Consider the following 15,685-nt stretch of genomic DNA (forward strand, 5'->3'; position numbering starts at 1 on the left):
ATGCACTCGTATGCAAGTTACCATCCGGTATGAAAAGTTGGCTAAAAAACCTAAAAACTTCCACAATGCAGCAAGTGAAACAAAGTCAGGATATGTACAGATCAGTTTTTTTCTGAAGCAAGTGGCTGGCTTCACCAGGCTTTACCGAGCAGGATTATGAGCAAGAGGTGCGCTTCAGTCAGGTTTTGGAGACAGTATGGGTTTTAGCAGTGTTTCACTTAATAGGATTTTCTTTGATGACCTTAGGCAAGGCAGTTCCCCAGTAACATCGCTGCAGAAACAGTCGTTCTTCCTGAGCCAGGTGTCTTGCGTCCTCTGAAGTCACCCTGGCCAGAGCAGAGTCCCCAAAAAAGCAGCTCTCTCGGGCCACCAAAAGGCAAAGCAGAGTCTCTGGGGGTGGTGCCACATCTCTTAAACCAACAATATCCTGACAAGGGCTTCAGAGCCCTAAAGGATAGCCTTTGCACAAGGTCAGGAATGCTTCAGGAAACTCAGTTTTTTTCCCCAAACAAGTGTCCTAGTATTTTTAGCGTGCCTTAAAAATCTGGAGGTGCTTTGTCTCTGTGAAGACCATCCTCTTTAAAAGCAGACTTTACTCACCTGTTTTCTTTTCGCCACACAGCTGCAGACCTTTGCAAACAAAACAACGGCGGGTGCCACAAGGCAGCCGAATGCACACAACTCGGGGTGAAAGTCTTCTGTAGCTGCCAGAAAGGACACAAGGGAGATGGCTTTACGTGCCTTCCAGTAAATCCTTGCGCTGACGGGTTCAACGGAGGCTGCCATGAGCATGCCATTTGCACTGTCATAGGACCTGTAAGTTGAATTATTTCAGTCACCAGCAGGGAAGTCTGAGGCATTTCTTCCCGGTGCCCGCGGAAGTATTTTCTCTGGCTGGATCACACCCTGTACCTCTCAAAGTCCCTGTTTTCCAAAACAACCTTTATGTAGCCCCAGCCTACTTTCCACATCAGTTTGGTAGCCTTTCAGCTGAGGAGTGAGAAACAGTTTGACTTCTTTGCTCTAGGGAAAGGGGTGATACAGCAGATGGGATATTTTGCGTGTGTGCTTTTTCTGTTCCCTTCTTAGCTCTCCTTAACTGCATATCCCTATTTGCAATAGGAGTTTGTTGGATTGAAACTGAATATATTTTGATAGCTAAACCTAGGGACAGCTGGGAGAATAGTGTCACTTGTTGGCTGGACGGACTCACCTTAAAAAGCTCTGCAGCCACATGATACTAATTCCTTGGCCCCCACAGTCAATGTTGTTGAGGAAAACTTGTGCCGGTGACTCGATGCAACATTTGTCTGGATGCTTTCGGGATCACCTGTCCGTTCCGTTTTGGTGGCTTGCCTGATGTGTCTTCCAGGAGCTATCTAGAAAAGCCTTGCCGCTAATCCGTTCCAGCTGCCAACCACCGCAATCCCTGGATGTCACCAGCTCCTGCTTGGTTTATAGCTCTCAATTTATTACTATCAGCAGGCTGATAAATTCCTTTCATGCTCCCATGCCCAGTTATTTAAATATCATTTTGATAGGTCTGCCATCCGTTTTTGTTAAATTACGTGTCATGTAATTCCCCAATGCACGTTATAGCTTTGTGGGTGGAATTATGCTTTGGTATTAATTCAGGAAAGCGCCCAAGTGCATGTGTAAATGTTTGCTTAGAAGAATAAATGTCGGTGTCAGAGTTTGTGGTCTGTTGAATCACAGCTGTTAGTAGCAACTTCCCTGTTTGTCCATTCCTGGCTATATCAAGTGAAATTTTTCCAACAGTTCAGAATGTTGCTTGAAATACCACTTTTATGTCAGCTAAGTACTTGGCTTGGCCTTCTTTATTCTCTCTCCGACCAGGACAAACGCAAGTGCGAATGTAAAAATAACTACATCGGCGACGGGCTGAACTGCTCGGTGATGCAGCTTCCCCTCGACCGCTGCTTGCAAGACAACGGGCAGTGCCACCCTGACGCCGACTGTGCCGATCTCCACTTCCAAGGTGAGGATGGCACACGGTGCACGCCACGGGACAGGGACATCCTCGTCTCTGTGCCACTGCACTGAAGCCAGCGGCCAGGATCCTCGTGTCTGTAAGCTCGCTCAGTCCTCTACCTCTGTCCCCTTGAAACAATGAGGTGATTAAAGTTAGAAAGTGTGCTTACGTACTTTGCGATACCAGATTTATGAAGCAATAGGTGAGGGCATTCCACGTAGGAATGTTACCCCGAAGGGATCAATCTGTCCTAACTACATTTCACAAAATTCACGGGTATTTGTATGGCACAGTTGACTCTGCATCCAGACATGGAAACCCCTTCAGGAAGAGCCGGTTCTTCTCTTGCTTTGCAGATACCACGGTTGGGGTTTTCCACTTACGGTCCCCACAAGGACAGTACAAAATGACTTACGAGAAGGCAAAGGAGGCCTGTGCCAATGAGTCGGCCACCATCGCAACGTACAACCAGCTGCTCTACGCGCAGAAGGTGAGCTAACCTCGCTGCGGGAGAGATCCTTGGAGCCGACCTAGCCACAGCGTAAATGGGGAGGGAGGAGCAAGGGGGCTGCTCTGTGCTAATAAGCTTCATGTTCCCTCCTTTCCTTCCCCCGTGCCCCAGGGTGTGTTTGGCTGGGAGCAGTTTTCAGACTGTTTATTGGTTTCGTGCCTGCTCAGACAGCACTGAAACCAGTTGCCAAGTTCTTGTTTCCAGTGGTACTGGGGTGAGATGGTAGAGTCAGACTTACAGAGTGTTTTCCTGCGGGTTTTAATTATTAGCACTTCTTAAAGAAATGTACACTTCAGAATTATGCTCAGATTAATTTGGTTTTTTAATGTGAGGCTCCAGGAATCTTTTCCCCAAATGCTGTTAAATTAGCAGACCCATTTCCATATTCTCTTCCTTGAGCATGTTATAGACAACACACGGCTGACGTTAGCAGGATGAGCATCATACCTTGGGTTTGCGAAACTTGTTTTAGAGGAGTGGGTCAGACTGACTGTGCCTTTCTGTCTCCTTCCCATCTGCGGAAGAAAGAGAAACGCTCACCGTTTAGAGACACCTTTAGTAAAATGTCAGGCTGGACCACAGCCAGCACGTAAATCTCCTTCTGCTGCCCAAGGAGATTCAGATTGCAGCCGGAGCTGCATGTCCCCTGTGCCCCATAGTCTAAATATTTACCTTGAAGCAGCAAAGCTGGCAAAGGGGCTGGCTCCAGCGCTCCTGGGGACTATTTTCTATGTTGAGCTGGTTTTTTGAGCCCTTCCCACGCTGACAAAAGGTAGGCTGGCACACAACGGGATTGCACATCCCCTTTGGCTTTCACACCCACCTCTGATCCTGCCCGGCTTTGGGCTCAGGGCAGCTTTTCCCAGGAAAGGCTCCTTTGGTCCGTACGGAGAGCCGCTGACTTTCAGAGGGGCCCCCGTCTCCGCAGCCCCTCGGCCCAGAACTCAGCACACGGCAGGCTGCAGGACAGACGGATGGACAGAACCCCCTCAGACCCTCCGAAAGAGTGCTGGCAGGTTGGGTGCTGCCTGAGCATCCTGGGGGGATTGTTCATTTCATCCGCAGCACCCCAAGCCCACCACCCAGCAATTCCCCTGGGTTTTTTCCCTTACGGCCGTGCCGGCTGCAGGCGAGGTACCATCTATGCGCTGCCGGCTGGCTAGACGGCGAAAGAGTGGGCTACCCGACCGCCTTCTCCTCCCCAAACTGCGGCTCCGGGTACGTTGGCATCGTGGACTACGGCAGAAGAGTCAACCTGAGCGAAACCTGGGACGTCTTCTGCTACAGGGAGAAAGGTAAGAGGGTCCTTCACTGCATCCCTCTGCGCAAAGGGGAGCAGCAGCCTGTGTAGGGTTCAATTATATGGAACTTAGTTACCGGGCCTGAAAGTAGCTTATGGTCACAAGAGCATTCCAGATGCCTTTAGAAGGCCTTGAACAGAATAAACAAGACAGAAAAAGAAAGATCCCAATTAGAAAAACACAGGTGCACATTCCACGATAGAGGGAACTTGGCACAACCAACCTCAATTCAGGGGCTTATCTTGGCCAATTGGACTGAGACAAGTTTTGCATGCTCTGGTTAATATAACCAATTATGTCCTGTGTTTATGGGCGTTTATACAGAGTGAGTATAACTAACTGTATCTTATGTTTATGCACATGAACAGTATTGATATAACCAATCACATTTTATGTTTGTGCGCATGGACACCAAATGCTTGCATGCAGCAGCCAATCAAAGCTTCTAAGCAACTTAGAGAACTGTATAAGAATGATCAGCTAGGCTCAATAAACTGGCGACTTTAATCATCATATCGGTGTCCTGTCATCCGGGCCCCGCATGGAATAACCCTAAACCCTACAGCCTGCATTTCGGTCCCTTTGGTCGGCCACAGGCTGCTAGATAACACTGCATGAGACTCTGCCTCTTTTTAACGTCAGAAAAAATATATATATAATCTGTTGCCTGCAAGCTGTTTTTCAGGCACAGGGCAGCCTAAAGCCTTCTTGAAAAGGGCGTTTGCCCACGCAGCTCTCCGTGTTTGTACCTTCCAGAGGTGGACTGCACCTGCAAGCCAGGCTACGTGGGGGACGGCTTCTCCTGCAGCGGGAACTTGCTGCAAGTGCTGATGTCCTTCCCAACGGTGACAAACTTCTTGTCGGTACGGCCCACGGCTGGCGCGCTGCTCGGTCAGGGGGAGCGGAGCAAAGCAGGCTCCGCCACTGGGTCGTATCTCAGGGTTTGCTTTACTAGCACGGCAAATACAGGTAACGACAGCCCACCAGCGAAGCGAGGTGGAGTGGTCTAATTCTGCACCCTCAAAATCAGAACTTAGTTGCTATTTTTTGCATTGCTTGCTCCGAAGAGGTTTCAGGTTTCTAAAACGTATTTGGAAAGCAAAGGCGGCTGCAGCTTTAACTTAAAGGGGATTCTGTGCAGAACTGCTCCCGGCTTTTTCGGCGTCACAAGGAGAGCGGTGCTTTTTAACTTTATTGAATCGCTGCTGGGGAAAGGCAAAACATTAAAAGGGTCCTTTTCTTGCCACTACTCAGAAAGGCATTGTAAGTAGCCTCACAGCCAACAAGGGCCTAACTCCTGCAAGTCAGTTGAAGATGTGCTCATCAAACAGCAGCTAAAACTGGGTTTTGAATACAAACTTCTTTTGTAATGTCACTCCAGAGCTGCTTCATGGCTAATAACAGAAGGCTTCTTTGTCATTGTTTATACAGTCTCATCTTTTCAGCTCCCCGCACAGGAGCGCACAATTGCTCTTTAGTAAAGCTGGATTTTGTTTCTGCCTAGGACATCATGGCTTACTCCAACAGCTCTAGGAAGGGGAGAGAGTTCCTGCGGTACCTCACAGACCTGTCAGTGCACGCCACTCTCTTTGCTCCAAACGACAGCGGGTTAAGGGAAAATGAGGTCAGGGTTTTTTTCTTTTTTTCCTTCCTCGTTTTAATAACACTTCTTAAACTGCCATTATAGGTTTCTATATCCCAGTGAAATTTAAGCGTGGGGAAAAAAAAAAAAATCTTAGTATGACATGACTTCTGTGTAACCCCACATACTTTAAACTGCGGTTCTGAAAGAGGCGAGTTCATTTCCATTTCTCTTCCACAGTTAGGAGCGCAAGGTTATTGAGCGTTCGAGTCACTACAGAGACTTTTCCATCAGGGATTTTAGTTACCTAGTTATAAAAGAGTCTGCCTGAGATGAAGTCTGTTCTGGCTTATTAACATCAGGCACAGTTATTTGAAGAAAGCAGTGCACAGCTTTGGTAGTTCCCACACATACATTAAAGGCACCTGTTCCTAGCTTCACATCTATGCTTCTCCCTTTTTTCCTTCCTTCCTTCCGTCAAACATCATCTCAAACAATTCACACGGGTTTATGCCCTGCCTTACATCTTCAAGCTGCTTGGATAATCTCTGAGGCTCATCGCTTCAGGTCATTGTACAAAAGCATAAAATCCTTTGTCCCACCAGAATCGAGGTACTGCCTGCTCAGGCAGCCATCAGAGGCCAGCAGGGACAGAAGATCCCACTGTTCGCATCCAGATTTCCCAGTAGCCTCTAGCCCATATTGCACTTGCAATTAATAGCAAGGAGGGGGAAAGGTCACAGGCACTTAGCCTACTTGTAAATCCAGAGGATTAATGAGATCAGTTAATGTTCCTTGTATTTTGCTCTCATTTGCAGACACTTTCCGGGCGAGACATCGAGTATCATTTATCTAATGCCAGCATAATGTTTTACGAGGACTTGACCAACGGAACCACTCTTCTAACTCGTCTAGGGGAAAAACTCCTCATTACAAACACCAAGAGCCAGGAATATCAAGCCCCCACCACTGAACAGGTACCTTTTTAATAAATCTCCCATCTTCATGCTTCTTCCCCCCTTATGTTATACCCAGTAATGGGGTGACATGCTGATCCAGAGAGCAATTCAGTAAGGTTAAAGTGGGCAGCAACAAAAGCCTGACTTCAGAAGGGGCTTTCCTGCCCAGAGACTGCAGGATAGCAGCTGGCAAACTGCAAATTTACACGTTTGCCCATGGCCAAGCTCTGACCCGCAAAACTCAAAGGAAGCTGTTCAGGTGGCCTGCAGGGACGGCAGGATGGGGATATGGGCTCGATTCAACCCTTCTCTCAGCCTGGCAGGATTATGGGAGAGAGCAATGCAATAGGAGGAGAGATCAGAGCAGCAGCTTATCATTAAAGAAAGGTGTGGGCATTTCTAAAGTTTCTTGGTAACTTTCTGGGAGAGGCAGGAGACACCAGCACAGCCTTGCTCGGAGCAAAAGCAGATAAAACAGTGGTTTCCTTTTTTTATTACTACTTCAGTGCTTTTTAAATGCAAAAATTTATATCCTTTTTTGCAAATCGAAAGTATATTTGCAAATGGAAAGTTGACATTTTAGAGAACACATCCTTTGAAAGCACACCCAACTTCTCCTTTTTGTATTAAGAAAATACTCACTGCCCAAGCATTTCAAATTACTTCTGTGACAGAAACCCCTTGAGACCGAGGCTGGGACTCTGCTGTGGGTGAGGCTGTACAGCTGAATAGGAAAATAAGAAACCCCACGCCTGTGGGCTTGCAGTTAAAATGTGCTCTAGAGAATGGTGCTGGACCCAAGGAAAGTTGAGTGCCCAACATGCCAACTGGGGGGGGGGGAAGCGGATTTTCACGGACACCAACAAGAAGGAAATAGGTGCTGCAGGAACAGCTGCACAAATGAGTCATCTGTTGCCTTTGCTCCCTTCCTCCTTCCCCTTTCAGGAGAACTCCTTTGGCATGAGAATTACCATTTATATTTTTAAAACCACCCTATACTGCAAACCCAGTAACTGCATTAATAAAGTATATCCTTGTGAGAGATCAGGTGCGCTAGCACGAGGCTTACCTGTATCACTCATTAGCATGCCAGGAGCTCTTTTGGATTGCTTTGATCTGATATTTGAGCTAGCAGACATTCTCCTTAAAAAAAAATCCTCCTTTCTTCAAAAGCTGCCAAGGGGAGGCTCTGAGCCCATTAACACAAATCTCGCTCCTGCCCTTCAAAGCTGGTTGGAAATTCGTAGCTTTTCTTCCTCCCTGGAGGACCCATGGACGCCCTCGGATGCGGTACAGCTCGGCGGGGTGCCAGGGTGGGAAGGAGAGACAGCAGCCGCTTCCCACGCGAGCTCTGGGCAGCCGAGCACCCACCCGTCCCAGCTCCTGGTTCCGCTCACTTGAGGAGAAACCATTTTGCTAGGACGCGATTTAAAGCGGCATTTGCAATAGGGCAGGCGCCCACGGATCCACTCTCCCAAAACACAGACGCAGGCTGGAGAGGCTCAGGACCAGCCCAAAGCAGTTGAGGACTCCCATTATCAGCAGAGTTTCGAGAGGCGTTGGGGTGACAACGACTGATCCCATTCCTCTTCCTTCCTAAAAAGCTGCCAAATGGGACCAGCCTCCAGCTCGCAGATGCTAGGTCACCAAATAAACTGCGGGCAGCGGCTCCCCATCAGTGCTGAGCCAGCTCTCTCGAGCCAGCAAACTCAGAGCAAGTAGCATCCTCAGCGCAGAAAGCAGCTGTAACGGAGGTAGGCTGCAGCCTGCCTGGCACTCAGGAGTAACAACGCTCCTATGCAGAACTTGGCAATTGCACAAACATCACAAAAAACTCTTTTTTTTTTTTTTTTTTAATAAAGACAAAGAAACATCTGAAACATCTGAAGGCAATATGCAAGTAATGCTAATGGCTACTTCATGCACAGCCTGGGGCCATCCCAGGCTGCTGCCCAGGGAGGCAGCACCATAAGGTCCCATGTGATTTTTCGCTCTGTCAGTAACCGAGGTGGGGAAATAGTCTCAAGGTTTATTTCAGTCCCAAAGGGAGGAGGGCTAAAGCTCAGCTCTCGTTGCTCTTTGTCCTGGCAGAGTGAGATCAGATATGTGGATGGAAGTGCTATTGTTGAATGGGATATAATCGCTTCCAACGGGATAATCCACGTCATTTCAGAGCCTTTAAAGGCTCCGCCAGCACATGTAAGTACATAGGGATTTTTTTTTGGGGGGGGGGGGGGAGGTGGCTGTGGCTTACATGATCCCAAACTCATTGCTGACATTCATATATTCCCAGTTTCCTTCCCATATATGCAGTCTGTTTAAAAGGTTACTTTGAAAGAAAATTGGAAGTTGAGAACAAGGTGCCAGTGAAGCCTATTCCAAATGTTTCCGTCTGAACAAGTTCTTCCCACATTTATTTTATATAAATAAAATAAAAGCTCCATTTTATAATGGAGCTTATTTTTCTAGTGGAGGTTTGATAAAGCTCCATTTCAGTTCTTCCAAAAAGATCTTTCAAGTTTCTAAGGAAAATTTTTTATTCTTGGCTTTGCATTCATTCCAATCCAAAACAACAAGGTGTTTCGAAAATAGATATTTTTTGTCTGCATAAATCCCTGCAATGGTCCCAGTTATCCAATTATCTCTCCCATTAGAAAGACCAAACCAATGGTACAGGGCCCAGCAGCAGGGAGGCAGGAACATTGTTGTGATTATTTCCCACCAGCAAAGTTTACTGCTTTGTACGAAAGGGAGGAAAAACCTTTTGTCCACCTGCAGTGCGACTAGGACATTTCACAAAAGTGGTCCCTGCTGCCCCTGGGAGAGGTGCACAGCGAGCTCCTTTTTTCCCCAGTACAGAATGTTTTCCTTAATGAAGTGTTCCGATGCGCAGTGTTAGCGCTCCCCAGCTCTGTTCCACGCAGGGTACTCCGTGCCAGCCCAACACAGGCTCAAGCTGACCTTGCAAGAAGACCCACCATTTACTTAATCTGAAGAAATTCCCTTCAGTCGGGGCAGCTCATTCTGATCCTTCTCTCTGTGCACTGGAGGGGCCTCACTCAACATCAACAGCCCATCCACTCCAGCTCGGATTTTGGAAGTGGTTAACCAGCCCCCTCCTTGGTCCACAAGATTAATCCTACTGATACCCTATTTCTCACCTTCATTTTGTTCTGAGCAACCCTCTCTCCTTTACAAACCAGCCTTCTTGTTCCTAGAAGCTTAGCAATATGCCTGCAAAATCATGGTTCACAAAAATCCCTTGCAGCCTACAATCTTCAGAAGTAGGAAATGAAACACTTGGGTAAAAGCGTAAATTACTGCCTGAAAATGATTCAAAATAATAGGCAATTTCTGTCAGTCTACAGCAGCATGATATTACCATCTTTATAATACCTCTCTCATGCTAGAGGGCAATGAAATGTTTTCTAATATTTAGCTGTCCAGCTGCACCATATAAATTACTTTGTTTTCTAAAAAATAAATGAAGAGAGCGTATCTATTAAGACGACAACGTGATTATTTTTGCCAGGGTAAGTTTAACAATTAGTTTCCTAAGCAGGAGGCTACAGAGCTAAGGTATCACATGGAAAAGCAAAAGGAACAAAATAGGAACCTTCCACCCATTTCCAGACCCCTCCTCACCTCCCGGATTGCCAGCGAACAGCACGGTGCTTTGGGGAGACTGCATACCCTAGGATCCCTCAAACTTACCATCACCCCAAAACTGCCAGTCACCTTCATAATATCCATCTATCAGGCCACAGAGCTGCAGAAGGCAGAAGCCAAAGTCTGGACACACTTTTCCCATAAGTACCTACGTACTTATTAAAATATTTATAAAATATTATATACAGTTACTTGGATTGGCACTTTACCTGCTTGACTGAAGAATGATTTCAGGTGAAAGGCATTGCACGTGTTGGGGCAAAACAACCTACAGAAGGCAGGCGTTGGGCCGCTGACGGAGCCCAGCCCCGCACACCCTCTGCGCAGGCTGGCAGCCCCTCCAGCCTGCGATGGGGTGGCCCTCGGCTCCGATGCGGTTTGGTTTGAGGATGGTATGCCGGCCGATAGCTGGCAATAACCAACACCTCCCCGGTGCGCAAAGCAGTGGGGAAGAAGCTTGAACCCATACAGAGCCCTCTAGGGTTTGTAGCACAGGTTTCCTAAGCTGCTTAAGGGAATTTGGTACCCATTTCTCCTCCTCAGGCCGGCGGGGTTTCAGCCTCATCATAGCCGCTATTGCTACTTTGAAAAACCTGGCCAGAAAAGATCACTTTGGCATGCTCTGTAACTTCAAAACCATAAATAAGATGAAGCTGTACTAGAGGCAATGTCCAGTACCACCACCCCCCAAAAAATCTAGCTTGTAATTACTATCGAAAGGCCATATTTGACTGTCTCTAGGGAACACGCACCAGGAAACTTGAGCACAAAAGCAGTTCAGGACTAGAGGCATATCTCAAAGGGACACTGCGTGTGCTCGGGTGCTGGAAGGTGACCAGTGCCCACCCGTAGCTCACTCACCCTCTCTCTTGCTTCCAGGCTCCTCTCCACGCCGGTAACGGAACAGGAATATTCTTTGGCATCTGCCTGGTTACAGGAATTGTGGCTTTTATTGGATATTCTTACCTCAGGTTCAGGAAGAGAAACACAGGCTTCCAGCACTTCAAGGTAGGCAGCAGACAGGAACGTGAAGCGGGGGGGTACCAGACCTCTCCCTCCAGGGTGCCCGACGGGCTCCTGCTCTCACAGACGCTTCCAACACCAAGGACTGGCCAAAATCTTATTTAACTACAGAGCACAGTGCAGACGCCTTTGCCTCCCCAGAATGATCACCTTAGGGAAGCAGGTAATTACAACTACTGAAAGGGGACCTGTTCTCTTCCCCCTCCTCCGCAGCATTGCTAATAATTTTGTTGCTCTGGAGGTTTGATAGGGAAAAGGCCAGATTCAAAAGACAAGCAAATTGAAATGATTGCAGGATTGAGAAGTGCAAATTTTTACACCAATGCACTTTCACGCTTGCTTTCTCTTAACTAACTTTGCTAGCCTTGCATAGTATCATAATGATGCAAAAGCAGCCAGCAACAGCCAAGCTACTCAGAGATAAGGGATGACAAAAAAAAAAAGTTACAAAATACACAAGAATCAATCCAAAAGAAAGACTACCTAGAAGTAACCAGGAATCCCTTCCTATTCTAGCCCCTGCATGTAATGTGAATCATCTTCTAGAAACAAAAAACAGGAGCCATGAGCCAAGGGAAAAACTTGTATTTTTATATAGTTGCAATGAGAGCGCTCCGGACCAACCAGGTACCTTTTACCCCAGGCACCATATCAGGGCAACACTTCTTCTCCCCATCTTTGCTGAGGCATAAAAAATAATAAGGGAGTGGAAAAAAAAGATAGCAGTGTTAAGTGACCTGAGATAATACAACCACCCAGAACACAGTTCATGCCCGGGAGACACTGATTCAGTTGATAAAGCCAGTTCAGTTACAACACTGCACCAGTTGGTAGTGAAGCTTCAGTGCCCCACTTAATGCACTGTAGGAGGAGGATGGATTTTAAGCAGGTTTGTGTGATTTTGTGTAGTCAATAGATGACACTGACGTAACATCACTGGACAAGTCACAGCCTTCTATCACCAACCCCTCATATGAAAGTTCTTCTGCACTGACTCCACCAGAACCTACTTATGATCTTTTCTCAGTAAGTGTTCATTTTGATTTGAGACACAACTAAAATAAATGGTAAGAGGGAATGACTTCATGAAAGGAAAATGTCTAGTTGGAAAAAGTAAGAAAAATTAATTCAGGAAAATTCAAGTTCCTGGCTTTCCTGCCTCACCACTGCTAGAAATTGGGTGGCCTCACTTGTAACAAAATTGAGATACAGCTGTATACTACAGCCTCAAGCCTACCTTCAAAGACAGCTGAATTAAATCAGACTTCAAATGCTACTGAATGCCAGTGATATGTCTATACAAACTTAAAAAGCCTTCCAATTTTGTCTTCCCTTCTCCTTGCTGCAAAAGCAGCTGAGTGTCATGCCAGCACTCCAAAGAATCTGAAATGCAGCGGGAAAGGGGCTGGGAATCGAAGGAAAGATTGAGTGAAGCCAGAGTATCTGAATAGCTTCAGTGGTCTAATTTAGCAAGACCCTCACATACATGCAGAGTCTAAAACCAAAATAAACCTTTTTGCATCCAGTAAAAGGCTTGTTTGGTGCAAAAATGTCAGGTGCAAGCTCTGCCACTTGTATGGGCAAATCTGCCAAAAAGTGACTTTCATTTCTTAACTCAATGTTCAAGTCTGATTTTCTTTTTCTTCTATTTTACAGGATTCGGATGACCAGCAGCTTGTGATGACTGGTCCTCATGATCAAAATTAAAGACTGAATTTGGCATTAGTCAATTATAAAACACATTTCTATTTACACTTACTGTGAAAAAACAGCACCTACAGGTTGTAGGGAATGAAATCTTGTTACAAATTAAAAACCAAAGAGCACAGCTTTGTTTATGATGCAGTCTCTAGAGTTCACAGAGTTACCAACCTCAGAAGTGTTGGCTGGATCTGAGCAATACCAACTATGAGTGCCAAATGCAAAACTGAGTCTCAACTAACCTACCCAGAAGCAGACAGACACCTCTGTGAAAAGTAGACTTTCACTAGCCTGCTATTTAACTGCTTTTATTCTTCTTCAGAGACTTTAAAATGGCCTCAAACACACAGGGCTGCTAACTTGGCAAATACCATAAATTTACTAGTACTCCAGGCTCTACGCTTTCATTTTGGCTCTGTTACAACTACAGCTGGCAAGCGTGAAACAGAACGTGTTAAACCTCTATTTTTAAACCGAGGGGATTTTTTGCTAGTATACTTTCTTGCAAGAATTTCAGCAGCAGGAAACACAACTATCCTGTCTGCCCCCCTTGCCTCCTCTAGCTTTTCTGTCTTGCCTCGAACTTGACTGTGTTTTGTTTACATCTCCTCTCAGTGTACAAAGGGAAACAGTAATTGTAGCAGCTTTAGCAAGAAATACAGGTGACATGAGAGCATTCAAATCGTAATTTTTACTTGAGCCATTTTTGTGGCAAGTAGACAATGAAGATGAACATACCCTCGCCATGTCATGTTCACATTCAGTTTTTTAGGTCTGAGAGGAGCAGCAGCTACCTGCTTGTTCACATACCGTATTTTTACCAAGCACGTTACATTGCCTTTCAACCGACGCACAGCAGTAACAGCTGCAATTTTCACCGTACTATTAGAAGTGAATCAAACTCGAGTTTGATTCACTGTTGTTTCCTTCCCTCAAAACATTAATATCATAGCAAATTGTGAGAACACTGTAGAAACCAAAAAAAGCAAGAAAAGGAAGATTTTCTTGCTAGCAGCAGTAACGTTCCCCTGTGATACGCTTCCTGGTGTCTACTCCGCGTGGGGGGCAGGAGGGAAGGTGTCACTCCAGGAAATCATTCCTTACCTCTGAGAGCAACCCCAGGATGTCTCCCAGCAGAACAAGGTATGCAGACAAATCCGGGGCTGTTGACACAGCTATCAAGCACAACCAAGGGAATCTAAAAGTAATTTCCCTGACTCCTTCCCTTGCCCCCCTACGCATGCTTGCTTCTTTTTACCTATGAAATATTAAAAAATTTAGAACACAAACACACTGAAAACATACACACATATTTAGGGGAGTTTTCCCCACAGAGTTTTGCAATTAATACAACTCATGTTCTTTCCTTCTCCCCAGTCACCCAAAGTATTAAGGCTCGTAGGGACCAGAAGATAAAGTCCAAGCATTTATTTTTGTAATAATCATTAAATATTTTTATCACAAAAGAAGTTCTACAGTTCATTAAACTCTTCTTTTATTGACAGACTATTATCCTCTGTGTTTTTGATAGAACAGAATGAAAATTTCTTCTTGCTTGGGTGTTCAAATGAACTATACTCCCAAAATGAATATAGAGACACTGCCCTTTAAACATGCTCAAAAATCTCTTTGAAGTCAGTAACATAACAAGGATAAAATAAGTAATGCAGAGAGCGCCAAGGTGAAATCATTACAAAAATGCAAGACATTTTTAAAAGTTAAAGAGCAGCATTCTAGCACTGAAAAATAAATAATATAGTTTAAAATTCTCACTTAAATCCATATTATACATAGTTGGGTTGTCTTAAAGGAACATAACCCTCCCATATTTATTTTTTTTTCATGCAAGGTTGTTTATTTCAAGAAGTCATGCAATATAAACAAGATTTTCCTTCAGCTGGCTGTTGTAACATAGCTTTGTACAGAAGTTTGATTTGTAAGTTAAGAGAAAAGACGGTGGAGAGGAGAAAATAATCTTGAAACAAAATGTGTATTACATGGATAACATTACTGTTCCTGCTTAACACAGGTAAATTAAGCAAACTGACTCCTAGCCAGCTTTAAAAGAATAAATATCACAGAGCTATAACCAACAAAACATTAGCAAATTCAATAATGCACAACTGAGTAACAATATTATTATTTGCTGGTAGTAAGACAGAGAATGTACAGTGGTTTGGGGTTTGGTTTTTTGGGTTGTTTTTGTTTTTTTTTAAACAGTGCATTGAAATCTCTTGAGCATGAGAGGTGCTACACACATGTAACACCAAGTTCGGTTCTAGCTGAGCATTAGGATAAAGAACTGAAGGCAAATCTGGGTGTTTCCATCCCCACATTTCATTATCAAGTTATGCTAAATATTTCTTGCACAGCCCCACCAACAAGTCTCCTGATAAAGCCAAACTTAACTTCCTGCAAAACTTTATCTTTTTCTTCCAGCAAAACAGCAGGACTGTCAAGATGAACTTACTCATTTCAAGTATATTCATCTGTTTAAATAACACACACACACACACACTCTTCAGGAGTGTTCCACGTCAAGTTTGAAACAGGAGCACAAGAAAACCATGAACATAAAATCTATAACCACCTCTGAGGACTTCAGACTGATTTCAAGCATACAGGAAAACTACTTATGAAATTGTACAGGCTAGATCAGAATACATTCTTTACTTTGCAAACATACTTTTAAGAATAGGAAAGATACTGCATGTGAAATTCAATATAGGTACTTGCACATAATACAGGTTAAAAAAAAGAACACCAAACAGAAAACTTTTGGTCACCAAAAGTTTGTTTACCTGACAATCATGGTAGGAAGCAAGTGATATCCCCAAAATGAAGAATACCAAATGCTACATATTTTGTTAGTTATATGCTTTTAAAAACAGAGCCTTTAATAACTAAAATTTGAAAAATATTAATCATATAATGCCTTCTAAAATG

General features: G+C 44.9%; 1 protein-coding gene across 1 annotated transcript in view; it reads left to right on the forward strand.

Annotated features, from left to right (window-relative positions):
- The window catches only part of STAB2 (stabilin 2), an 87,319-nt gene extending 74,574 nt beyond the window's left edge, over window positions 1-12,745 (forward strand). Inside the window, exons 58-68 of the mRNA XM_010566362.1 lie at window positions 623-816; window positions 1,858-1,999; window positions 2,350-2,483; window positions 3,634-3,799; window positions 4,562-4,668; window positions 5,310-5,429; window positions 6,206-6,364; window positions 8,438-8,545; window positions 10,895-11,023; window positions 11,948-12,064; window positions 12,695-12,745. Coding sequence (XP_010564664.1) covers window positions 623-816; window positions 1,858-1,999; window positions 2,350-2,483; window positions 3,634-3,799; window positions 4,562-4,668; window positions 5,310-5,429; window positions 6,206-6,364; window positions 8,438-8,545; window positions 10,895-11,023; window positions 11,948-12,064; window positions 12,695-12,745 — 1,427 coding nt within the window. The remainder of the gene's footprint in view (window positions 1-622; window positions 817-1,857; window positions 2,000-2,349; window positions 2,484-3,633; window positions 3,800-4,561; window positions 4,669-5,309; window positions 5,430-6,205; window positions 6,365-8,437; window positions 8,546-10,894; window positions 11,024-11,947; window positions 12,065-12,694) is intronic.
- The last annotated feature ends 2,940 nt before the right edge of the window (window positions 12,746-15,685 follow it).

The sequence above is a fragment of the Haliaeetus leucocephalus genome, unplaced genomic scaffold (assembly GCF_000737465.1).
Source record: "Haliaeetus leucocephalus isolate CR32 unplaced genomic scaffold, Haliaeetus_leucocephalus-4.0 Scaffold206, whole genome shotgun sequence".
Lineage (NCBI taxonomy): Eukaryota > Metazoa > Chordata > Aves > Accipitriformes > Accipitridae > Haliaeetus > Haliaeetus leucocephalus.